This window comes from Chrysochloris asiatica, unplaced genomic scaffold (assembly GCF_000296735.1).
Source record: "Chrysochloris asiatica unplaced genomic scaffold, ChrAsi1.0 scaffold00132, whole genome shotgun sequence".
NCBI lineage: Eukaryota > Metazoa > Chordata > Mammalia > Afrosoricida > Chrysochloridae > Chrysochloris > Chrysochloris asiatica.
Window position 1 is genome coordinate 7,986,954 of NW_006408650.1, and position 25,703 is coordinate 8,012,656.

The window sequence follows — 25,703 nt, forward strand, 5'->3', positions numbered from 1 at the left end:
GGGAGAAAGATAAGGCTTTCTACTCCTGTAAAGATTTACACCCTCGGAAACCCTGTACAGGGTCGCTATGGGTCGGAACCGACTCGATGGCATATAACAACAACAACACTTCCTCAAAGAATTCTGCACTCTGATTTACACCACATCAAAATGGCAGTTTTGGGATCCTCAAGGGACTCAAATCTTATTCCTTTAAAATGTTCTTTGGATTGCAGGAACAAAAAGTAGTCTGAAGGGGAAAGATCAGGGCTGTAAGGTGGATGGGGTAAGGTGTTCGATGACATTCTCATCGGATAGCCCTACTACTTTTGATGAATGAACAGATTCACAGTTGTGATGGAAAATCTTTCTTCGTGCCAATTTCTTGGTATTTTTCTCACCAAGGTAGTTTTCAATGATGAGCCACCCTTCAAGAAAATCTATCAAGATTACCCACTTGGGATCCCCAGAACAGTTGCCATAACCTTCTGCACTGACTTCTGTGCCTCCAATTTGACTGACACAGAAAACCCCCTCTGAAGCCACTGTTTTATTTAGATTTTTGTTTGTTTGAAGGTACCCTAACAAGACTACGACAAATGTATTTCTGAGTGAGTTTGTCTGAAGTCATCCTTGGATCACAGAAACATGTTTGAACACATTTTGTTTGAAATAAACCCATGTAAGTCCTGGTGTGGCATTGTAAGATAAGCATTTATCTGATCCTACAAGCCCACTAGATGCTCCTTGGAAACCCTATACAGGGTTGCTACAAGTCGGAACAAACTCGATGGCACATTCATCAATCTGTAGAGCAAAAAACTCTTCCAACCGCATAGTTCCTATTCTGCTTCAGCCCAGTGTCTCATGCAAGGAATGGGCTCTGTAATTTCAGATCTTTTCGTTTTGGAGAAAAGCCAGAACCTGGCTTTATTTATTTATTTATTTTTTTGGCAAAGCCTCTCATTTTTAATCACTAGTTAAATTAGAAATATCAACAACAGCAATCAATGTAGCCTGGGCCACACCAGCCCCCTCTGCGGGCTGCATCAGTCATCTATCTGTTCAAGATCCATATTCATAAGTAAGGCTCTTTTCTGTCATTTTCTTCACTCTTTGTCAAAGTTTAATATTAGAAATATAGGTTTCACAAAATGAATTTGGCAGACTTTCATCTTTCTGATGCTCTAGAATCAGGACAAAAACATAGAAAATAATATTTTGCTTCTTTAGAATCTTTAAAAAAATTCTATAAAACTATCTGGCAGCAGTTTTTTCAGAACAAAGTCTGATTTCTTTAAGCTTTTTTCCATGATTATGTTCTCCCCACGATATTTGCTTGTTACTGAATCACATTTTTTTTGGCTTTTATTTCTTCCCAGAGAGTTAGTTACCTATTGTATTGAATCTTTTTTTTGTTGTTGTTTTTAAGTGCCATCGAGTCATTTCCAACTCATAGAGACCCTATATAGGGTTTCCATTCAAAGTGCTCTTGGGTTTGAATTGCTGATGGTTTTGAACTGCTGGCCTTGTGGTTAGCAGTCTAGTGCTTATCCTGCAGTGCCACACCAGGACCCCACTGTACTGAATATATTAGTATAATATCATTATTGTTGTTGTTAAGTGCTGTTGAGTTGGTTTGGACTCATAGCGACCCAGTATGTTTCAAAGAGCAACTGGTGACTTTGAACTGCCAACCTTGTGGTTCAAACCGACCTGTGGTCCTGTGCTTATCCTACAGCGCCACACCAGGACTCCATGTGTAGTATCATTGTTGTTGTTGTTGTGAAGTGCTGTTGAGTTGGTTCTGACCCATCACAACCCTGTATAGGGCTTCCAAGGAGCAGCTGGTGAGCTTGAACTGCTGACCTTGCAGTTCAAATGGCTTTGCAGTCTGGTGCATGAGGTTCTGCAATTATAAAGTATCCTTTTGCATTGAAAATTTTATGTATCCATTATATTCATTTGGCTTAAGGAGCCCTGATGATGCAGCAGTTAAAGCACTTGACTGCAAACCAAAAGTTTGGCAGTTTGAACTCACTAGACCCTCCTCAGGAGAATGACGTGGCAGTCAGCTTTCATATGAAGATTCACAGCCTTGGAAGCCCTGTGTTCCACTCTGATCTATAGGGTTGCTGAGGGTCTAAAGCCACTCAGTGACAGTGGGTTTTGGTTTTGGTGTGAGATCTTGTTTTTATTGAATGCACGTGCCATACGTTTTTCTATTTTAATGCTTCTTCCTCTTTTTCTTTCTCCACTTCCTTTTCTGTCTCCTTTTTTTCTGAACTACACCAGTTTTGAGATTTAGTTGGGTAATGCTAGTTTTTATTTTTGAAACAACTGATTCCTCATATGTATCATTCCTTGGGATTACTATTTGTGACTCCCCTTCCTCCACTTCCCCCATTTTGCTTACTAAAAGGCTATAACAATCTTCTTCCTTTCTAATATTCAGTAAGACATGTTTAAGACTAAGAACTTTTTCTCCACTAGTACTCCATACAATTTACAGTGACTTGTATAGGATGTGAATTGTAGTTCTATTTTAACATCCTTACAGTATTGTACAACCCCAACCTCTATTTAATTCTAGAACATTTTCATTTCAAAGAGAAACCTGATATTCTTTAGCAGGAAATACCTTCCCCTCTACCACTTTGCCCTTTGACAATCACTCATCTTTCTGCCTTTGTAGATCATCCTCTTTTGAATATTTCATATAGATGTTGCGTCACTGTTAAGTGCTGTTGAGTCAGTTTAGATTCACAACAACCCTGTTCAGGGTTGTTGGTGAGTTTGAGCCACCAACCTTGTGGTTCAATTCGACTTTGCGGTTGAGTGTTGATCCTACAGCTCCACATACGGCCTTTTTGGTCTGGGTTCTTTCTCCTACTTTTTAAGGTTCTTCATTGCTTTTATGGCTGATTAATATTCCATTTATGGCTATACCATATTTTGTTTCTTTACTCTTCACTTGATGGCATTTGGGTTTGTCTACCTTTTAGCTATTATGAATAATACTGCTATAAACATTTATGTACAAGTCTTTATGTGGCAATATGTTTTCATTTCTCTTGGGTATATTATATCTAGGAGTAGAATTTCTAATCATTTGGTAACTCCTTGTTTAACTTTTTGATGAACTTTCAAACTTTTCTCAAGAATTCAATTTTTTTTTCTTTTTAAAATGTTATTTATTTTGTTGTTAAGAAATGTGTAGCAAAGCACATACCATTTAACAATTTCTATATGTACAATCCAGTGATGTTGATTATATTTTTCAAGTTGTCCAGCTATTCTTAACCTCCTTACCTGAGTTATTCCTCTTTCAGTCACATAAACTCAATGCCTTCTAAGGCTCCTATCCAATATTTTGAATTGCTGTGATTTTCATTCCATATAGATAGCTATTAAAAGAGTATAATGCTGAATGCGGACAGTGCTAGGTAAGCTAAACTAGTGTTTGGTTTTAAGAAGGCTATAGGGGATAGTCTTGGCATGAGGTTTAAAGATGATTTCAGGATTTCATTCCATCCATGGTTCCAGCAAGACTAGACTCCATGAGAATTTGAAATTCTCTTCTACATTCCCCCACCCTTTTGATCAGGATGCTCCTATGGAGTCAGTTATGGTAGCCGGGCACCATCCAGTTCCTTTGGTCTCATGTCAAAGAAGGCACATGAAGTTACTTTTAAATACAGATTTGATAATGTCACATACATTTTTATATATAGTGCTTTTATTTTTGTTGTTTTATAACGAGTCTTGATTTGTATTTTTGTATTGTGTTTTGTTGCATCACATTATTAAAAGACTTTCCCCTGTAATATCAAATTTTATTTACTATAAATAATTTTTAGATTTATTTTGATTTCTTTTAAATTATTTTCAGTTTCATTTTTAGTGTTTAGCTTAATGTCCTTCCTTTGTGACAGAGAAGTTTACTTTATTTAAAAAAAAAAAAAAAAAGAACACTTGAAAAATCATCTTTCCTCTAAAAGGTGTGTGTCATTTTCTTAGTTCACTTTAGACAGATATAAATGTGTGACCCGTTCTATTTTTCTGGTAGTGATGGTGTTGTTATTAAGTGCCATTGAGTCAGTCCTGACTCATAGTGACCCTCTATAGGATTTCTGAGGAGTGGCTTGTGGGTTTGAACCACCGACCTTGCAGTTAGCAACAGTCCAGTGTTTATCTTACAATGCCACACCAGAACTCCACCCTGGAGTGTAAGTTCTGCCCATTTGTGCTGAAGTTATTGTCAGCTCTAACCACTTTGAATTCTGGTCTGAAAAAGTCTGATACTGTCCATCACCAGGGCCATAAATGGGCCTTCTGAGTGACACAAACAATTAACACTTGCCAACTAACTTAAAGATTGGCAGTTAGAATTCATTCAGAGGTTCCATGGAAGAAAGCCCTGGCAATCTTCATCTGAAAGGTCACAGCCATTGAAAATCCTCTGCTCAGTTCCACTCCAAAAGAAATGAATTCCCCATGAGCCAGAATCGACATGATGACAACTGGAGGTGATGGTAGGACCATTCTCATCATCAGCATAATATAATGTATACAGAGATGTTATTATTATATGACATTGAGTCAATCCCAATTCATAGCGACCCCTTGTGACAGAAAAGAACTGTCCCATAGGGCTTTTTTTTTTCACCCTTTCTGATTTTAAATAATTTCTTATCCCCTTGTTCTGTTCAAATGACTGCCCACTGGTCTATGTATAGCTTCCTCAAGAGCACACCATAGGGCTTTGTAGGCTGTTATCTTTATGGGAACAGTCTTTCTCCTATAGAGCTGCTCGGTGGTGTCCAAGTACCAACCTTTTGATGAGCACCTAAGCGGTTAAGTGTTGTACTATCAGGTCTCTAACAGAGGCTATTATTACCATCCCAGTTACAAGACACAAAGGTACAGAGAGGTTTTACAACTTGTATGTGGTGAAGCTGGGATTTGAACCTAAACTTCCAGGCACAGCCTATCCTCTTAACCAGAACCTCATGGTACACAAAAGATAACATCCTTTCTCCCTTAACAATAATTGTTCCCAGGGCTCTTTCAAGTGCTCCAATATGCTCCTAGCCCCTTCTCACATTTCTGCGACAACACCCTTGCTTAGTGCTCATTGATAGTACAGAAATTGTTGGAACTGATCATTGCTACACATGGCCTGGATTTGGGAGCTATTCCCAGTGCAGAAGACTGTGTCCCTCCCCTGAGGAAGGGAGGTGGTAGGTCCATGGATTTGTATTTTTCAGGCTGCTCTACCCTGCAAGGTCCCAGTGCAGTGAGGGGGCCAAAGGGAGGCTCTTTGACTGTGCAGTGCCAGTACGGCCCAGGGTATCAGACCTACATCAAGTGGTGGTGTCAAGGAGCTGAATGGAGTTCTTGCAAAATAGTTGTGAAAACCACTGGATCAGAGCAAGAGGTGAAGAATGGACATGCGTCCATCAGGGACAATCATAAAAACCGCATATTCACTGTGACCATGGAGAACCTCAAGGAAGACGATGAGGACACCTACTGGTATGGGATTGAGAGAATTGGAGTTGACCTCGGAGAGAAGGTTAAGGTGTCAATTGACCCAGGTAAGAGTGTGTGCATGTGCGGATATGGTTTTAGTGCTTGCTCTGTCTTGATTGACTCAACGGTGGGCAGACCAAAGGGTGGTCAATCCCTGGGGTGTCACTGAACCCCATTGTCTGTTGCTTGAGGTTGGGAGGGCTCCTCTAGGATGGAATGTGAGATTTTCTGGGCACATTTTCTTCTTTGCACAGTGAAGTCTCTTGCCCATAAAAGGCAAGGCCATAGTTGCCAGTTTGAACTCATGGGACAAAATGGTCTCTTCTCTAGGACCTAGAGACCCCAACCCCTGCTAAAGCTTTCTTGGGATCCTGGTGCCCAGGTATGAATGCTCTTTGTGGAGTTCTGGACTGGGATTTCATGGCCTCTTCCCAACTCCCATCCCATAGCCAACCTTAGGGGAGACTGAGGCTCAGCATAGTTTGGTTGATGTGTTCTAATTCTGAGGTCTAGAAAAGGCCCCACAGTCCAATGGCTGTCCTCCTGGTGCCTGAAATCCCACTGCTCACCATTTATGCATTTGGACCTAACAATATTCTCTTCCTAAATTCTTTTAGAAGACAAATACTCCTGGGAAGGCCAGCTCAGGGGTCCCAGTGCCTTGGCTTTATCTGTTGAGCTGTACTTCTTGCTGACCCTTGGATGGGCAGCATGGGCTCTTGGGACATGTGGGGCACCAGTTAGCAAAGCATCAACTGCACCTGGCCCTATGGCTACAATTTGCAAAGCACAGTCCTGTACATCCTCTCACTCAATCCTCACCTCACTGGCAAAGTGGATAACCACATGCCAGAGGCTTAGTAACTTGCCCAAAGGATCTTCTTAATATTGTGCTCTTGTTAGAACTAGTTCTGACCTTAGGGGTCATAGATGGAAAGTTCATGGTAGCAGCACTGAGCAAGTTGCCATTCCACCCTGTCCTTGCTGGATAAATAAGATGGCGGTGAGGGAAGCATGGGCTAAGACAGTCATAAGCAGTGAAAGTGCTTTAAATCCAGATGAATTCAGGTTACCCTTGTCCTGAGCCTCTTCTTGGGAGGACCCTTTCAACCCTCCCAAGGGCTGATCAAGACCCTCTCTGTACCTATGTCCAGCCCCACCTGCTTCTGAGGCTCTTGAGGCTCCTGGAAGCTGGGGAGATATGAGAGATCCAGGCTGCAGCCCACTCCTCACAGTCCTGCTCCAGGGTCCTCAGGCCAAGGCAGCCCTGTCCCCAGACTCAGAGCCATGTGTAGGACTGTGTAGGTTAGCAGTTAGAGAGTTTAGTAATCTGCTCTGTGTGCCAAGCACCAACTACAGTGTGGACAACTACCACCTTCACCACCACCACCACATTTACAGCGCCAACCATCCCAGAAGAGACCACAAGCTTCCCTCCTATCAACAGCCACCTTTCTGATAGCAGGTAAGCCAGCTAAGATGCTGTTGTTCCCTGTGACCCATTTGTCCTAAACTGCTCCAATGGGGGAACCCTTTGCCATCATCCCAGGTTCCTGTGGGAGTTTGGGCTCAGACCCTCAACTTCTTTTGGGAGGATGAGGGGTTCAGAGACATTTGCTTCTAGCCCCTAAAGACCCCTATCCTGGATTTTAGTGCAGTTGGTAGACTTGTGGGGTGGTTTGTTCATGCATTGATTCATCTTTACCAAGGTAACATCTCCCTGGCCAGCACTGTATTGGGTACAGTGTTCCTTGATGTATGTTTTTCTCCTGTGTATGTTTTTATTGTCTGTTCTGCTCTTTTTATAAGTCAGAAGTGATTAGATTTAGAACCCAAACTATAGGGTTGGATTGAATTAACATAACAAAGAAAGCCCTAGTTCCAAAGAGGATCATATTTACTGGTATGTTGTTGTTGTTGTTAGGTGCCATCGAGGCTTGTGTCCAAACAAATACTGCCTGGTCTGTGCTGTTCTCACAGTTGTCATGTTTGAGCACATTTTTTGCAGCCACTGTGTCCACCCATCTTGTGGAGGGTTTTCCTTTTTTTTTTGCTGACCCTTTATTTTACCAAGCATGAGATCTTTTTCTAAGGACTGATCGCTCCTGATAATACATCCAAAGGATGTGAGATGAAGTGTCACCATTCTCATTTCTAAGGAACATTTTGGCTGTTCTTCCAAGTTTTTCTGATAGTCCATGGTATACTCAATATTCTTTACCACTCCCATAATTCAAATGCATCAATTCTTCTTCGCTTTACCTTTTTCATTGTCCAACTTTCATATGCATTCTACTGAATTTAAAGACCACCTCGAGATCAAGTTTGATGCATTAGATGTGAATGACTAAAGACCAGAAGAGCTGTGAGTGACATAAAAAAAGTTATATATGAAGAAAACAAAAATCATCAAAAATCCAGGAAAGAAGGAAAAGACCAAAATGGTTGTCAGAAGTAAAACTTGCTTCTTGAGTATAGAGAAGCTAAAGTAACTAGAAAAAATGAGGAAGTAAAAAAGGTGAACAGAAAAATTTAAAGGCAGCTCACGAAAACAAAGTAAAGTATTAGACTGAAACATGCAAAAACCTGAATTTAGAAAACCGAAAGAGGACATGCATAGTATTTGTCAAACTAAAAAAACTGAAGAAAAATCTCAAGTCTGGGATTGCAATACTGAAGGATTCTATGGGCAAAATATTGAATGATGCAGGAAGCATCAAAAGAAGTGGAAGAAAAAAAAAAAAAAGAAGTGGAAGGAATATACTGAGTCATTATATCAAAAAGAATTGGTCAATGTTCAACCATTTGAAGAGGTAGCATATGATCAAGAATCGATGGTAGTGAAGGAAGAAGTCCAAGCTGCAATGAGTCATTGGCAAAAAACAAGGCTCAGAAGAGATGGGGATAAGATTCTTATAATTCAATAGTGAGTAATTGTTATCATGACTAATTGTGACTGTCACAAATGTAAAGGTAGAAGTTTTGTAACAAAAACTGGGGAGTAGTTAATCTTACAGCCCAGAAACAGAGGACCCTAGGACCATCAAGGGAGAAGAGTACAAGCAGAATGTGGGAGCTTATCCAGAGAAGCAGCGACACCAGAGATGGAGGCAGAGATGGGGACACGGAGAGAGGGAGCAGCTGAGGACTCTCGATTCATGGAAAGAGAGGGACTGAGAGCTGGAGGCCAGGAGGCAGACTTGCAAAATGTGCCCTTTGGTGGTGTAAATTATTATATATGCCTAAGTGGTGTTTTTTTTTAAGAGCTAAAATGAATAGAGAGAAATACTATTAACTGATGGTACATGAAGGGGATTATAATCATTGTAATGAAACAAGGTGTATGATTTGTTGAATGTAAAACTGATGATCTGCCCTGTAAACTTCCACTCAATTCACAATAAAAACTTAAAAACAAGGCTACAGGAATTGATGGAATACAAATTGAAATGTTTCATTAAACTGATGCAGCACTGGAAGTGCTCACTTGTCTATGCCAAAAAATTTGGAAGAGAGCTACCTGGTCAAGAGATTGGAAAAGATCCACATTTGTCCCCATTCCAAAGAAAGGTGACCTACCAGAATGGAAAAAATCAATGAAAAAATCATTAACATCACATGCAATTAAAGTTTTCTGAAGATAAAAAATGGTTGTAGCAGTACGCTGACAAGGTGGTGGTGGTCGTGGTGGTTATGTGCCATGGAGTAGGAACGGACTCATAACAACCCTGTCCAGGGTTTCCAAGGCTGTAAATCTTTATAGGAGCAGAAGACCTCATCTTTCTCCCACGGAACAGCTGGTAGTTTCAAACTGTTGACCTTAAGGTTTACAGCCCAATTCATACACTGACAGGAAGCTACCAGAAATTCAAGCTGGATTCAGAAGAGGACATGGAATGATGGCTGTCATTGGTGACATCAGATGGATCTTGGGCTAAAAGATGAAAATACCAAAAAGATGTTTACTTGTGATTTTTCACTATTTAAAGGCATTTGACTGTGCGGATCCCAATAAACTATGGATTACGTTGTGAAGAAGTGGTCTTCAGGAACACTTAATTGTGCTAATGAGGAACCTGTACATAGGCTAAGAGGAGGCCTTTTGAACAGAATGAAGCGATACTGAATGGCTTAAAATCATGAAACTTATGTGCCAGGGTTGTATCCTTTCACCATACTTATTCAATCTATGCTGAGCAAATAATCTGAGAAGATGGATTATATGAAGAGGAACATGGCATCGGGATTGAAGGAAAACCCATTAACAACCTGCACTATGCAGATAACACAACCCTGCTTGCTGGAAGCAATCAGGACTTAAAATACTTATTGAAGATCAAAGACTACAGCCTTTAGTATGGATTGCACCACTATGTAAAGAAAGCAAAAATCTCCACAACTGGACCAATAAATAACATCATCATAAATAGAGAAAAGATTGAAGTTGTCAATTTCACTTGGGTCCACAATCAACATGCAAGGAAATAGCACTCAAGAAATCACATGATGTATTGCATTAGGCAAATCTGTTACAAAAGACCTCTATCATGTGTTAAAGAGCAATGATGTCACTTTGCAGTCTAAGGTACCCCTGACCCAAGCCATGACATTTTCTATCACCTCATAAGTATGCGAAAGTTGAGTAATAATAAAAAGACCCTAGAAGAACTGATGCATTTGAATTATGGTGTTGGAGAAGAATGTTGAAAGAAGAATATTACAAAGGTGGCCAACAGCTGGCTATAGCAGAAGGAAGAAATCTATCTTGGAAGAACTACACCCAGAATGCTCCTCAGGAGCAAGGATGGTGAGACTTTCTCTCGTGTGTTTTGGACATATTGTCAGTAGGGACCTGACAACATGCTTGATAAAGTGGAGGGTCAATTAAAAAGGAGATAGATTGACATAGTTGCAGCAACAATGGGCTCAAATGGTGTAACAATTGTGAAGATGACAGAGGACCCAACAGTGTTTTGTTCTGTTGTGCATAGGATCACAATGAGTCGGAACCAACTCAACCACACCTAACAACAACACCACCAAGGAATAGTGGTTCCATGCAGGTCATAAAGTGTGTGCCCCTCCCGTGTGGAATAGGGCACAGAAGTGAGAGGGGAGCCCTGGGTGCAGGGCCTCCTCCTGTTGTTGTTCCCAGGTATAAGACCATGTTGCTCAGCATCATCCTACCCCTCATCTTTGCCGTGTTTCTGCTCCTCTTGGTGGCGGCCTCACTCCTGGCTTGGAGGATGATGAAGCAACAGAAGAAAGGTAAGTGGTCTGTGTGCACCTAGGTGGGGACTGGGGTGGGTCAGAGTGTGTGGGGCTGACTGCTGGTGGTGGTAGCCAAGATTATCTTCCCCAAAGGATTCCCCATGTGATCTGCAAGGGGCACTGCTGCAAAGGTGGCCAGCAGCTGGCTGCCTCAGAGCCTGGGGGGATAGGCCTGGAGCTTGTAGGTGAATCCCAGGGAGTTTGGGTACTAGTAGCCTGGTCTGTACATCACTGCCTGGTCTTCTTTTGGACCCACCTCCCTCTATTTTCCAATCTCAGTTCTTGTTGGCAGTGGTGACAGTGGCCTTAGGCAGACCACTCACTCTAGGATTGCCTAGGTACTTCAGTAGACTCTGTGAGGTTGCTAATGAAGTCCTGAGTCAATATGGAGGCAGGGAGGCACACATTCATACACACACACACACACACGTGCATATACACATATGTGTACTTGTGTTTTTTTGTTGTCCCTAAAGCAGGGGACATGGGGGAGGTGGCAGGGGAGAGCCAGAGAGCAGAGAAATATAGGAGTCAGCAGCAACCTTAAAACCAGGCCATGCATCATGGTCAAATGGCATAACATTGTCCAGAAAGACACTATTCTACATCCTACTGTGGTGAGTAGTGACTGGGATCTTAAAAGCTTATGAGTGGCTATCTAAGATGCAACTATTGGTCTCTCCCTGTCTGGAGGAAAGAAGGGTGATGAAAATCGAAGACAATTGGAAACAGTTAGTCCAATGGATCAATGGTAACCACCCTGAGATTAGAAGTAGATGGACTCTGGCTACCACTACCAACTGCTCTGAAAGGGATTACATTAGAAGATTCTGGATAGAATATAGAACAAAACTCAAAACCATAAAAGGGGCCAGTTTTACTGGTCAGATAGAGACTCGTGGAACCCTGAGACTATGGCGCTTGGTCACCCTTCAAGTCTGGAACTGAACTCACCCCTGTGTCTCAGTTTTCAGCCAAGCAGTAGACATATAGGTAAACGGGGAGAGGCTGATTGGGTTACCAGTGAGGTACACACACTACAGAATGGTCAATAATTTGAGATCAAAAGAAAAGGATTTGCCCAAGGACAAAAGTGAGAAGGCTTGGGATGGAAGCAGGAAACAGAGAGGAAGTGAGATTAATGGTGTTGCACTGAGGGCAAGGTACACAATGAGATGAAGCAAAGTGTATGATTTGTTGAATATAAAATATAAATATAAAACAAATGGTCTGCTCTGTAAGCACAGAAAGTTAAAAAAAGACACAAAACACAACAAAAATCCAGCCCTTATTGTGTCATTTAGGGGGGTGGTTTGAAGTGGTCTCTGTTTTTGTAATGGCTTCATTGCCTGGGAATCCATGTGTCAGCTTCAACCAAGCCCTGGGGTACAAGGAAGGTCTGACGTATCCACTCAGCCACTCACAGCCCACTGAGGATGAAGTGGCACTCAGTGGGGTGGATGTGATGAGGAGACAGTGCCATGTGGATAGCTGGGGAAGGAAGGTGACTGACAGGGCTGCCCCCCAGTCAGTTGGGGGACAGATGGGATGAGGTCTCTGGGGATCCCAGAGAGGGTGAGACTGAAGTCACATAGCGCATCATCTCAGGAGTCAGAATTAGAATCAGGTTTCCGATTTCTGCATCTGGAGTCCAATTCACTTTTTTCCTTCAGTATTTCTTTTCCTCAGACATGGGGATCCCTGAGTGTTTTGGGGATGGGTTTTCTAATCCTAGCTTGTGTTTGTCTTTCAGCTGCTGAGACATCCCCAGAGCAGGTAGGAGTTCTGAGACCCAATCAGAGACCACCTGGCTCTTTCCCTCCTTCCGCATCCCTGTTCTCCCAAGAGCATGGAAGTCCCAACCGTGTGTCAAATCTCATGTCTTCCATATCCTTCAGGACCTGGAGAGGCGGGTCCTGGGAACAACCCTAGGGGAGGAGGACTGGAAGGGATGGGTGTGAGAGACTTGCTGAGGAGTGGGGGGAGAGGGAGGAGGAACAGGGAAGAGAGAGGCCCATGGGTCTCAGCAGAGGAGCCACCTGTACCTTGTTTCCTCTCTCACGTGTTCCAGACCCTGGAAGACATCTTCTATGCAAACCTGACCCTGCACCATACTGCCACCTCCCAGGCTTCCTCCAAGAAAAAGGTGTCCGCCAAGTTTACCCCCACTGCCCAGGACCAAGAGAAAGAAGTGGAATACATCACCATGGTATGTACTCAGCAGTGTGTAGCCCTTTGATCAACCAGGCAAAGCTACAACCACTGAAGGACCTTATTGTTGTTGTTGTTAAGTGCCATTGGGTCGGTTCCAACCCATAGTGCCCTTGTACAGGGTTTCTGAGACTGTAAATCTTTACGGGAGCAGAAAGCTTCATCTTTTTCCTGTGGAGCGGCTAGTAGTTTCGAACTGCTGACCTTAAGGTTCACAGTTCGATTTGTAACCACTATGCTACCAGAGCTCCTTAAGGAGGATCTTACTAGGTTCTTGGAAATGTCTGTGTACCAGGTCTCAGCACTGGAGATCTGAGAGCCAATCAAACACGGTCTGTGTGCTGGGCAGGAGCACCCAGACCTGCTGAGGAACCCACGATTTTACCCCGAAGTACTGCCCTGCCAGTGGAGTTGAAGGAGAGATTTTCTCTATGGCTGGAATTCAGGGTGTTTGGCTGAGTGAAGGGAAGAGACATTGGAGGGCTGGGGGCTGATTTCAGCAGTCCTGGAGGATCTGTCTAGTCCTCTATGGAATCTGCCAGCCTCTCTGACCCTGTGGTCATCTCTGTTGCAGGCCCCCTTGCCGAAGGAGGAGATTTTCTATGCTACTCTGTCTTTGGACAACTCAGATCAGGAGCTGACCTATAGCAATATAGATCATTTGAACACTCACTTTCCTATGGTGAGCCACGAGGAGCCCACAGAATACAGCATCATCACAAAATCTTAGCAACTACTCAAAGTTCCCTCCTGGACCTTACCGGAGACTCACCATGGCCAGCATACCTGCCTTCACCAGGACCCATAGTGACTGAGGCCAGTCAGTGTCATCTCCAGCCTGAGCTCTGACTCAGACTCAGAAACTTCTGGGAGTCAAACACGAATCTCTCCCCATTCTCTCCAATCCCATACTGCTTTGGGGGGTGGGAGGGGCTGAAGGGATGCTCTGGGCTGCCTTGGGAATCATAATGATTATGGTAATAATAATAAGAGGTAACCTTTATTTATTGCTTACCTATATGTTGTTGTTGTTGTTAAGTGCTGTCGAGTCGGTTCCGACCCATAGCGACCCTGTACAGTGGGCTGAATAATGATGACCACCCAAAGAGATCCACATCTTAATTTCTAGAATTTATGAATGTTATCTTATATGACAAAAGAGCCTGTGACTAATTTAAAGATCATGAAATGGGACAATTATCCAAGATTATCAAGGTGGGTCCTGAATGTAATCACGAGGTAAGCAGGTCAGTGGAGAAGGTGATGTAAGGATGGAAACCTAGACTGGAGCGATACAGCCAAGAGCCAAGGAATGAGCAGGAAAAGACAAGGAATGGATTCTCCCCTGGGGCCTCCAGAAAGAACTAGCCCTCCTGGCACCTTGACGCTAAACCCAGTGAAATGAATTTCAGATTTCTAGCTTCCAGAACTGTAGGAAATAAATATGTTATTTTAAGCCACTAAGTTTGTGGTCATTTTTTTTACAGCAGCCATTGGAAACAGACACCATGTGCCAGTTTCTCTTTCTTGCTATACTTTGCATATGTGTGTATGGTAGGAGTACAGAGTTAGAGTTAGAATTATGGCTAGATCTAGGTTAGGCCTAGGACTTGGTTTAATGTTATGGTTATAGTTAGGACTAGGTTTAATGTTAGGGTTTAGAGGTTGGGTTAGGGCTAAGAGTAAGGCTTGGGCTAGTTTTAGTGTTATAGTAGGTTTATTTATTGATTTTAAAGTTTTTATTGTGAATTGAGTGCAAGTTTACAGGGCAGATCATCAGTTTTACATTCAACAAATCATACACCTTGTTTCATTACAATGAAACAGTTAACAGTATTTCTCTCTATTCATTTTAGCTTTTTTTTTTTTTTTAAACATTCAGGCACATTTAATAATTTAAACCACTAAAGGGCACATTCGGCAAGTCTGCCTCCTGGCCACCAGCTCTCAGTCCCTCTCTTTCCATGAATCTAGAGTCCTCGGCTGCTCCCTCTCTCCATGTCCCCATCTTTGCTTCCATCTCTGGTATTGCTGCAGCAGATTTGCCTAATGCATTGCATAGTTTGATCTCTTCATTGCTGCTTCCATGAGTGTTGATGGTGTTGTTGTTGTTAAGTACCGTGAAGTCGGTTCTGACTCATAGTGACCCTGCACAGAGTTGATAGTGGATCTAAGCAAAATGAAGTCTTTGACAACTTCAATCTCTTCTCCATTTATCATGATGTTAATTATTGATACAGTGGTGAGGATTTTTGTTTTCTTTACATTGAGGTACAACCCATACTGAAACCTATGGTCTTTGATTTTCATCAGTTAGTATTTTAAGTCCTCTTTGATTTCAACAAACAAGGTTGTATCATCTGCATATTGCAGGTTGTTAATGAGTCTTTCTCCAACTCTGATACCGGTTCTTCTGCATATAATTCAGCTTCTTAGATTATTTGCTCAACTTACAGATTGAATAAGCATGGTGAAAGAATACAACCCTTTCCTGATTTTGAGCCATTCAGTGTCCCCTTGTTCTACTAGAATGACTACTTCTTGGTCTATGTACAGATTCCTCAAGAGCACAATTAATATCCCTTCTCCACAATGTTGTCCATAGCTTGTCATGATCCACATAGTCGAAAGCCTGTACATAGTCAATAAAGCACAAGTAAACATCTTTCTGGTATTCTCTGCTTTCAGCTATGATCCATCTGATGTCAGAAATGATATCCCATGTTCCCTATCTTTGTCTGAATTCGGCTTGAACCTCTGGCAGCTCCCTGTTGATGTACTGTTGTAGATGTTTTCAAATGATCTTGAGCAAAATTCTTTTGCATGTGATATTAATGATATTCTCTGATGATTTCCATATTCCATTGGGTTACCTCTTTTTGGAATGTGCACAAATATGGATCTCTTCCAATCAGTTGTCCAGGTAGCTGACTTCCAAATTTCTTGGCAGAGATGAGTGAGTGCATCCAGTGTTGCATCAGTTTGGTGAAAGATTTCAATTTGTATTTTATCATTTCCTGGACCCTTGTTCTTTGTCAATACTTTCAGTGTACCTTGGACTTCTTCCTTCAGTATCACTGACTCTTGTTCATATGTTGCTTCTTGAAATGGTTGAACATTGACCATTTCTTTTTGGTCCAGTGACTGTGAATTCCTTTCATCTTCTTTTGATGCTTTCTGCATCATTCAATATGTTGCCCATAGAATCCCTCACTATTGCCAGTAGAGGCCTGAATGCTTTCTTCAGTTCTTACAGTTTTGTGAAATGCTGAGCATGTTCTTCCCTTTTGGTTTTCTAACTCCAGGTCTTTGCACATTTCATTATAATATTTGACTTTGTCTTCTCATGTTGCCCTTTGAAATTTTCTGTTCAGTTTTTTTTAACCTCCTCATTCCTTCTATTTACTTTAGCATCTCTATGCTGGATAACAAGTTTCAGAGTCTCTTCTGACATCCATTTTGGTCTTTTTCTTTTTTCTTGTCTTCTAAATGACCTTTTGCTTTCTTTCTGTATGAAGTTCTTAATGGCATCCTACAACTCTTCTGATCTTTAGTCATTAGTGTCTAATGCATTAAATCGGTTTTTGAGATGATCTCTAAATTCAGGTTGGGATATATTCAAGGTCAATGTGGTACCTTGAAATGACTTGATATGGCTTTTCTATCCAAAGTCTTCTTAATTTCACTAAGTGACTGGATGGGTCCAAATAAATAAGGTATGCAGGACTCTAAGGTTGGGGTTGGGTAGTTTTTTTGCCCTCCAGTTAGGTTTAAAAGGAGCCATTTCAGAAGCTTGAATCACCATGTATCTGAATAGGCTGTATGACAATATGTCTCTCTCTCTCTCTTTATATATATATACATATGTTGTTGTTAAGTGCTGTCGAGTCAGTTCTGACCCATAGCCGCCCTGTATAGGGTTTCTGAGGAGCAGCTAGTGGATTTTAACCACTGACCTTGAGGCTCAAACTGATCTTGCTGTCCAGCACATTATCCTGCAGCGCCACACCAGGACTCCCGTATTTATATATGTTGTTGGTAAGTCCAATGGAGTAAATTCTGACTCAAAGTGACTCTGTGTAGGGTTTCCAAGGTTGTAAGTCTTTGAGGAACTAGAAAGTCTTACCTTTCCTACTCTCTGTCTCTATTTTTTCTTAAATCAATGTGTCCTGGGATTTACCTGACCTCTCTCACAGCTTTGAGCATCCCAAGTAGAGCAGAGGGAGGTGGCATCAGTGATGGACAGCCCAGCATGCTGCTGCTGCTCTTTGCTCCTCATCTCATGCCCCTAGAGATGACTTTAGAAACATAATAACCTTCCCATCCTGGGGGTATTTGCAAAGTCAAAGGTGGTCATTTAAGCTGGTCAGATCTGAGTGAGACTTTTTGACTCAGGCTGTTTTAAGATTTATGGAACAAGAAGTAAATGAGAAAAACAAAAATCAAAGCAGAGTAAAATTAGAGTGAATTGAAGTATAAAAGTCAGAACATAAAACCCTGAACCAGTGACTCACAGTGCCATATATCTATTGTGTATAAAGTTGCTTTATGTCTGAGTTTTTAAGCAGTCAACATCAAACAGAATCTGTAAGTACATGCTTATGTTGGAATGCTAAAACCAGAAAACAACAATGAAACCAGTTGCCAATGGGTTCATTTCAGTTCTTGGTAGACTCAATGGCACCTAAAAATATCAACAAATGTGCTACAAAGCAGAACTGCTCCATAGGATTTTCTTGACTAATCATCAGGGATCCAGATTGTTAAGTCTTTCTTTGGTGGTGCCCCTGGGTTGTTTTAAACTGCCACCCCTCATGTTGGATAGGAGCTTATTTTTTTCTGGTTAGGCGCTACCATTAATACTGATGATGATGATTGTCAAGAAACATTTGGTGGAATCTAGAAAGACAGAAGAGGCTCTGGTCAGCTAGAAACGGGTGGGACTCTTGAGACTATGGACCTTGTTGTTGTTGTTAAGTGCCATCCAGTGGGTTCCAACTCATAGTGACCCTGTATAGAGTTTCTAAGGAGCAGCTGGTGGGTTTGAACCACTAACCTTGAAGTTAGAAGTTCTTTTAACAGTATAGTGCCACATCATGGACTACCAGAAGAACAAACAAATCTGTGTTGGAAGAAGTAAAGCCAGAATGCTCCTTAGAAGCCATGATGACCAAACTTCATCTCTCATACTTTGGACATATTATCAGAAGGGACTAGTCCCTGGAGAAGGACATCATGCTTGGTAAAGTGGAAGGTCAAGGAAAAATAGGAAGACCCATCTTGGGTTGGCTCAGTGGCAGCTGAAATGGGCTCAAGTGTAACATCCTCAAGTGAGGATGGCACAGAACTGGGGCATGTTTCGTTCTGTTGTGTGTAGAGTCGCTGTGAGATGGAACCAACTCAGTAGCACCTAAGAACAACAACAAAAGATAGGGAAGGCTAGAATGTAATTCAGGTTGGCTTGGCTAGAGGAGTCTGACTGCTTCTGAATTTATCAGGATAGTGGATGTGGGATGGAAATGGAAGTTTCTGGCAGCCTGGCTGAGCTGAGGAAAGCATCTTATCAAGACTGATCCACTCTGATCACTTTTGATTGTCTGAGTCCAGCTTTAAAAAATGGTGTTTACAAGCCAGATGCATTGTTGGAAATAATGCATGAATCTAAAATCTGGCCATGAGGTGGAGTAGCCTATTGTTGAGAACCGGCCTCGACATAGGGGTTTGGTTCACGAAGTAGGGAGATCTGGCGGCGACAGAGATAGAGAAAGAATAAACACAAAGACACAACGAGAGAGAAACATAGACACCCCGGAACTAGAGTTGATGCGTAACTGGCATCAGACAGATCCTGCATTGTAAACATTTTGGCTATGCATGCCGTTTGCACATCTTGCCAACTGCAATGCCTGCCCGTACTGCAAGCCGCAATGCATGCAGGCTTCAGTCTGCGCCTCCGTTTATTTTGGGAGAAGCTTTACACAAAAGAAGGCGGAGTTTATTAAGACGGAGTACAAAAGTGAAATTAATCATTCAAAACAGGACACAATGATTACAGGAACAAATTCTAAAACATACATCACAAATTGTCTTGATAATCTAACATCCTTAATTTTCCAGAAATTCAAGCAAATTTTTATATGGTGCTTTTCAGGTTCGAATCCCAAGACAGCAACTCAGTTTCTCAAGCCTAATTAACATACCTATAGCACCTAATCTTGAATGGGAAAAGGTGAAAAGGATTGGGAGGAGTCCCGCTGTGTCAGCTGCCTGGCCGGAGACTTGCGGGAGGAAGAAAGAAGCCTAGGTCAATGGTCTGCACCTGGGGGCGATTTAAGACGGCTGACGCTATTGTTCTTTGGACAAAACCCTGGAATTCTCCAATCTACTTTGGGTGAATTCCTTAGGGGAATTTTTTCTCCAGCGTCTCCCAGCAAACTTGTCCTAGGAACTTTCAGGCCTCGGCTTTAGAAGAAGTTTTTGTTTTAATATTTGTCCATGGGTATCAAGGGCTCATGTATTAAGTTAATATCAAACATAACTGAATAAGTTGATAAAGAAAAGCCATGTTTGCCAGGTGGCCAGAGTTTTTTTCTCAGAGAGATTTGTTCCCAGAACCTTAAGCACTGCCAACACAGTGGAGACATTAAGAAAGGCACATAAGAAACCATTTTCTCGGAAGCTACAATTACTGGAGTTCGAAGCATAGAATGAATTAATAGGACTAAAGTGCTCAAGAGCAAAAATGTCAGTTTGAGGACTAAGGTGCGCCTGACCCAAGATATTATATTTTCAGTAGTTTCATATGCATGTGAAAGTTGGACAATGAATAAGGAAGATCATAGAAGAATTGATGCATTTGAGTTATGGTGTTGGAGAAGAATATTAAAGGTAGCATGGACTGCTGGAAGAACAAAGTTGTCTTGGAAGAAGTATACAGCCAGAACGCTCCTTAGAATCCAGGATGGCGGACTTCATCTCTCATACTTTGGACATGTTATAAGGAGGGACTAGTCCTTGGAGAAGAACATCATACTTGGGAATGTGGAGGGTCAGCAAAAAAGAGGGAGACCCCAACAAGATGGGTTGGAACAGTGGCAGCAACAATGGACTCAAGCTTAACAATGATTTTGAGAATGGCACAAAATTGGACAGTGTTTCATTCTGTTGTGCTTTCGGTTGCTATGAGTTGAAACCAATTTGATGGTAGTGGTTATGAATCGGGCTGCTAACCTCAAGGTCGGCAGTTCAAAACTACCAGCAGTTCTGAGGGAGAAAGATGAGGTGTTCTGCTCCTGTAAAGATTTATAGCCTTGGAAATCCTGTGCAGGGTCACTTTGAGTTGGAACCGACTCCATGGTACTTAACAACAAGTATAACAAAGCCGTTTGAACTGCAAGGTCGGCGGTTCAAGCTCACCAGCCACTCCTCGGAAACCCCATACAGTGCTTCTATGGGTCAGAATGGACTCAATGGCACTTAACAACAACAACAACAACAACAAGTATAACAACAAAAGCTTCCCACTTGTGGTATTTATTCTACAGCAGCAGTAGACAAGACTGGCATTCAAACCCACTCATAGGTGCCGCAGAACACAGGTCTGGAGAGGTGCTTCAGAAAGAGTACAACCTTGAAAATCCTATGAACCAGTTCTACGCTGCATACATGTGGTCTCCATGAGTCAGACTCAGTTCAATAACAAGGTACAAAAACAATTCATCCAGAAACTCATAAGCTAAGAGTATAAGCAGGAAGAATGTTGACCAACGAAATCAGAGTGTAAACAGACATAGAACTGTTACTTCTACAAAAATAAAACTGAATGCTTTGGAAAGACTCAATGTAAGTGTTTGTTTTAAAAATGTTGTCAGATTAAGAGTGGGTGAACCAATGCAGTGAGTCACCCTTAATTGGGTTGAATTCTTACCCAGTGTAATTAGAGTTGATAATTGTTCAGTTCATTGAGAAAGTTGGTTCAACCAGGGAATCATAAAAAAGGTAATTCTTTCTTTAGATGTTTTACTTTGACTTGCAATATCTGTCTCATAATTTGCCAATTTTTAAATGCAGACCTAAAACTCTTCTTTGCTTATAGGTCTGTAGAGAGAGTGGATCATTATCTTCCTCCCACCAGCTGTCTAGTCTACAAATGTCTTATAATTAGCTTCAGTTTTCAGAATATGGAACAGGAAATTCTTGACATTTGTAAAGCAATCTGATTGCAAAACCCTTCTCTATGTTTATGAGCTTCCTCTGAGCCTTTTACAGTTGTCTCGTTCACTCTTAATTTGACAGCAATTAAAACAACAACAAAAAAGATGACATGCTTACATTGAGTGTTTTCAAAGCATTTAATTTCATTTTTGTAGAAATGACAGTTCTAGTTCTGTTTTCACTCTGATTTCATTGGTCAATGTTTTTCCTGTTTACACTTTTAGTTGATTAGTTTATTGATGAATTAACTAGATTACTTAATTACAATTACTGTGTACAACTGGTGCAAATAAGCTTGGGTGTAGACATAGCTGACTCTTGGTGACTATGCATGATAGTGTATGAGCCTGGAGAAGTGAGCGTATCTTCTAAAGAAGATTTATGAACGTTTGTGTTAAAGCCAGTCAGTTTTACTAAGAGACTGAAGTGTGTTAGTTGATCTGGTAAGTTGTTTAAGTGAAGGACGGTTTAAAAAGATTTCTACTAGTCTTTCTGTTATTACCATAATTTCAAAAAAGAAAAGACATTGAACATTCCGAGTGCTTCCCAAGAAAGGGCAGTTGGCAAATTTTGCCAACATAGATTTATGTTGCGTGTGTGATTTCCTTCTGGTACTCTGGCATCCATTGGTTTACTTCAAACCATTTTCTAGATGTAACCCTTTCTACTACCACCCAGCTGTTGAGGTCAAGTCTAGCCCTAAAGGACCTCTAGTGATGTGTGTCAGGATACTGACTAAGGGCTATTGCTTATCTGGGCCCCATGACCTACATTGTGAAAATGTCTCCTTCAATCATTCTGATTCCCCTGCCCCAGCACAAGTCTCTTCCTCAAACCAGTCCACTGTGATCACATTTTCACTGTCTCTGAAGTTCTTGCACCAGGCAAGGGTGATTGAGCCATTTGTTTTGCTAGAAATGCCTTTGATGAGTTATCTAGAGTTAAGGATGGGGAAGGACTCTGTGTTCAAAGGTCAGAAACAAAGGGGAGGCGTTCTGAACCCTTGTGTATTATGAAGTCTACCACTCACAGAACAGAGGAACATCATCTCTGATATTCACTGGCGATTTCAGAATGAAAACCAGCCTTGAAGAGTTCCTGAGACTTCCCCTATCCCTCTCCTATCATCCTCCTGCCCTCGTGCCTCAAACCCAGATGTCTTCAATCTCATCATTCATATAGAGTCATCAGAGTCCAAACCCACTCAATGGCAATGTTTTAAAATCATTTACTAGTTCATTAATTTTGTTTTCATTTTAATTTATAAAATATTTGATGAATAATTACTACATATTTACATAATAAATTTGTATAGGATTGTTGTTGTTAAATGCTGTCGAGTCCATTTCGACCCATAGTGACCCTGTATATGGCTTCCAAGAAATGACTGGTGAGTTTGAACCACTGACCTTGTGATTCAAATGACTTTGCAGACCGGTGCATTAACCTACAGCACCACACCAGGACTCCTTATATAGGATAGAAAGGATAACAATAAAACCAACACCCAACTACCCACCATTGCACTGTTGTGAACTGCCATCGAGTTGGTTCTGACTCATAGTGACCTTGTATAGGGTTTCTGAGGAGCGGTTGGTGAGCTTGAATCTCACACCTTGTGGTTCAAATTGACCTTACACTCCAGCACATTACACAGTGCCACACCAGGACTCACCATACCACTGAAGAAATGAAACATGACCAATGCCACTGAAGGCACACAGCTCATTATTCATCATTTTTTTCCTTCCAAGGAGGGCTATGCTTGCATAAGATACCTAAAGGGTCCGTCACAGCCCCTGGCCCACTCTCTTTGCCTTTCTGTTAATTAGCAAAGTCATCAAATGGCTGTTCTACATGATAAGTCACTGCACTCAGTGGATAAATCTATGCAGCTCTTCTGATTTTAATACTATGTGTTTTTACCCAGGAAACCAGGATCCAATGCCCAGTTATGCTTTTGTTTTCTTATGGGTCTAGTGATTGGTTTTGTACCTTAGAATGCAACAACTGATTTCCTTGCTGGTATTCCTGTGCAGAATGTTACCCTCCATCAAAGATGATGAGAGTTTTATAGATCTAGATTTTCTGGATAAAATTTAAAACCATTGTCTTGAGATAATCTTTAAGCCAAAATTATCTTCTAAAGTCTTTGTATATAGTTTAGTTTAACTAGTAAAGAATGTCTGATTTAAGTATTCTATCCACTTTTAAGAGCTATTTTTATGGCATCAAATTAACAGCTAACCAACCAACCAACCAACCAACCAACCAATCAACCAATCAACCAACCGTTATCAAGTTGATTCCAATTCATAGCCACCCTGTATAGTGTTTCTGAGACTGTAAATATTTTGGGGAACAGAAAGCCTCATCTTTATCCCAAGGAGCAACAGGTGGGTTTGAACTGCCAATGTTGCCATAAGCAGTCCCATGCTTATCCTACACCACCACCATGGTTCCTTAAATTGACAACTGTTGTTGTTGTTAAGTGTTGGTTCTGACTCATAGCAGCCCTGTATATAAACTCACCAAGGAGTGGCTGGTGAGTTTGAACCACTGACCTTGTGGTTCAAACTGATCTTGAGGTTGAGTGAGTGCTTATCCTACAGCGCTACACGAGGATTAACAACAGCAGCTCAACATAGGAACCTCAGGGGCCAGTGGATTTATGTTCATGCGGAGGAATAACTCAGAAAAGGAAGATGAGGATGGTTGTACAATACAAAGAATGTCGTCATTGTCATTGAATTGTACATGGAGAAATTGTTTAACTGATGTATGTTTTACTCAGGAATGAAATGGTTAGACTCCATGCCAGATCTACTGAATCTGAATCTACATTTTAACAAGATCCCTTGGTGATTCTGATGTGTAATAAATGTGGAGAACAACTGTTCTACCGGTGGTTCATAGAATTGGCCCTTACCCAGTAGCATAAGTATCACCTGGGGACTATTTGTGGTGGTGTTATGTGCCATTGAGTCAGTTCCAACTCATAGTGTCTCTGTGCACAACAGAACGGAATACTGCTTGGTCCTTCACCATCCTCACAATTGTTGTGTTTGAGCTATTGCTGATGCCATGTGTCAATCCACATCATTGGTCGTCTTCCTCTTTCTCACTGACCTTCCACATTACCAAGCATGATGTCCTTCTCCAGGGACTGATCTCTCCTGACAGCATGTCCAAAGTACTAGGGTTGAAGTCTCACCTTCCTTGAGTCTAAGGAGTACTATGGATGTATTTCTTCCAAGACAGGTTTGCTTGTTCTTCCAGCCGTCCATGGTAGTTTTAGTATTTGCTGCCAACATCACGTTTCAAATGTATAAGTTCTTCTATGGTCTTCCTTATTTATAGTCCAACTTTAACATGCATAGGAGATGATTGAAAATACCTTGGCTTGTAGCAGGCGCACCTTAGTCCTTAAACAGACATCTTTGCTTTAGTTGTTGTTTTGTTTTTAAGTACTGTTGAGTCAGTTCCGACTCACAGTAACCCTGTATAGGGTTTCCAAGGAGCATCTGGTGAGTTTGAACAACTGACTTTGTGGTTCAAAACGACTTACAGCCCAGTGCTTATCCTTTCAGCGCCACACCAAGACTCCTTGTTCTAGTTAGAAATGTGAATTCTCAGTGGGGGTTGGAACCAGAATGCACCAATTCAAAGTGCTGGTTTTGCTGTATATATTCTGAACAACAACAACAAAAAAGAAAAATTCTTAAATAGATGTTGAGATGTTCTTTGGCAACGAAGAAACAGGTGGCATTGGAAGGCATTGCAATGTTAAGACTGTACACCCATTTCAAAACTTGCCTCAGCCTTCACAAGATTAATAATAAACCACAAAAGCAGAAGAACTGGACTCCAAGGGCTCTGGTCTCCTTACCTTGAAACACCCTGCTGTCTGGTGGGTAGCTGGTGAAAGCAGAACTGGTGGCGAGATAAAGGCCTCCAGGAAGTATTTTATCTTAAAATATAACAAGATACAATAAAAGTGAGAGAAGATGGAGATTACACCAGTGTCAGTAACTTTTGGCTTTCTTCCCTGGGGTTATTCTTCTGCAGCTTGGCTTTGATGAAGGCAAGTCCTCAGGTGATAATGTTGCTGGGCTCTGTTTTGCTCCTGAGACCCAATTAAGGGTAACTCATTGCATGGAAGTTACTCAAATGCCTTGTAGCTGGCATTGTAATAACTCCAGAGGTGGAGCTCACAGCACAGTCTTGAATCTGCCTTGTAAATGAACCTCCCTTCCCTCCCCACCACCATTGGCATTGACTTTGCTTCGGAGTTTGTTCTGGCCTAGACTGATTGGTGCCTGGGCCACACTAGAATCTCAGGAGGTCAAAGCTGGAAGGGTCTGGGGAACTTTCAGTTCAAACCCTCCTGGGGTCCAGGGAAGAAGTGTCAAGGTGATAGGGGTGGGAAATTCAGGGTCTGGAGTCAGAAGTCTTGGGTGGGTGTTTGGTCTTTTATTTACTGGAGGGCTGAC

At 41.7% G+C, this 25,703-nt stretch overlaps 2 protein-coding genes across 2 annotated transcripts in view; one reads left to right on the top strand and one right to left on the bottom strand.

Moving 5' to 3' along the window:
- Positions 1-25,703, bottom strand: part of RAB37 (RAB37, member RAS oncogene family) — a 65,322-nt gene that overhangs the window by 25,228 nt on the left and 14,391 nt on the right. The gene's annotated exons all lie outside the window — the stretch shown is intronic.
- Positions 5,231-13,726, top strand: CD300LF (CD300 molecule-like family member f). Its single transcript, XM_006869611.1, has 7 exons — positions 5,231-5,579; positions 6,916-6,979; positions 10,670-10,782; positions 12,539-12,561; positions 12,684-12,740; positions 12,857-12,994; positions 13,571-13,726. Exons 1-7 carry the CDS (start codon positions 5,231-5,233, stop codon positions 13,724-13,726), a joined length of 900 nt encoding a protein of 299 aa, XP_006869673.1.

Bases quoted from the DNA above. Each gene is read 5' to 3' on its own strand.
- CD300LF (XM_006869611.1), top strand. From the start codon at position 5,231: ATGGATTTGTATTTTTCAGGCTGCTCTACCCTGCAAGGTCCCAGTGCA. The intron at 10,783-12,538 runs GTAAGTGGTCTG...TTTGTCTTTCAG, and splicing joins GATGAAGCAACAGAAGAAAG to CTGCTGAGACATCCCCAGAG. The intron at 12,995-13,570 runs GTATGTACTCAG...TCTCTGTTGCAG, and splicing joins AAGTGGAATACATCACCATG to GCCCCCTTGCCGAAGGAGGA.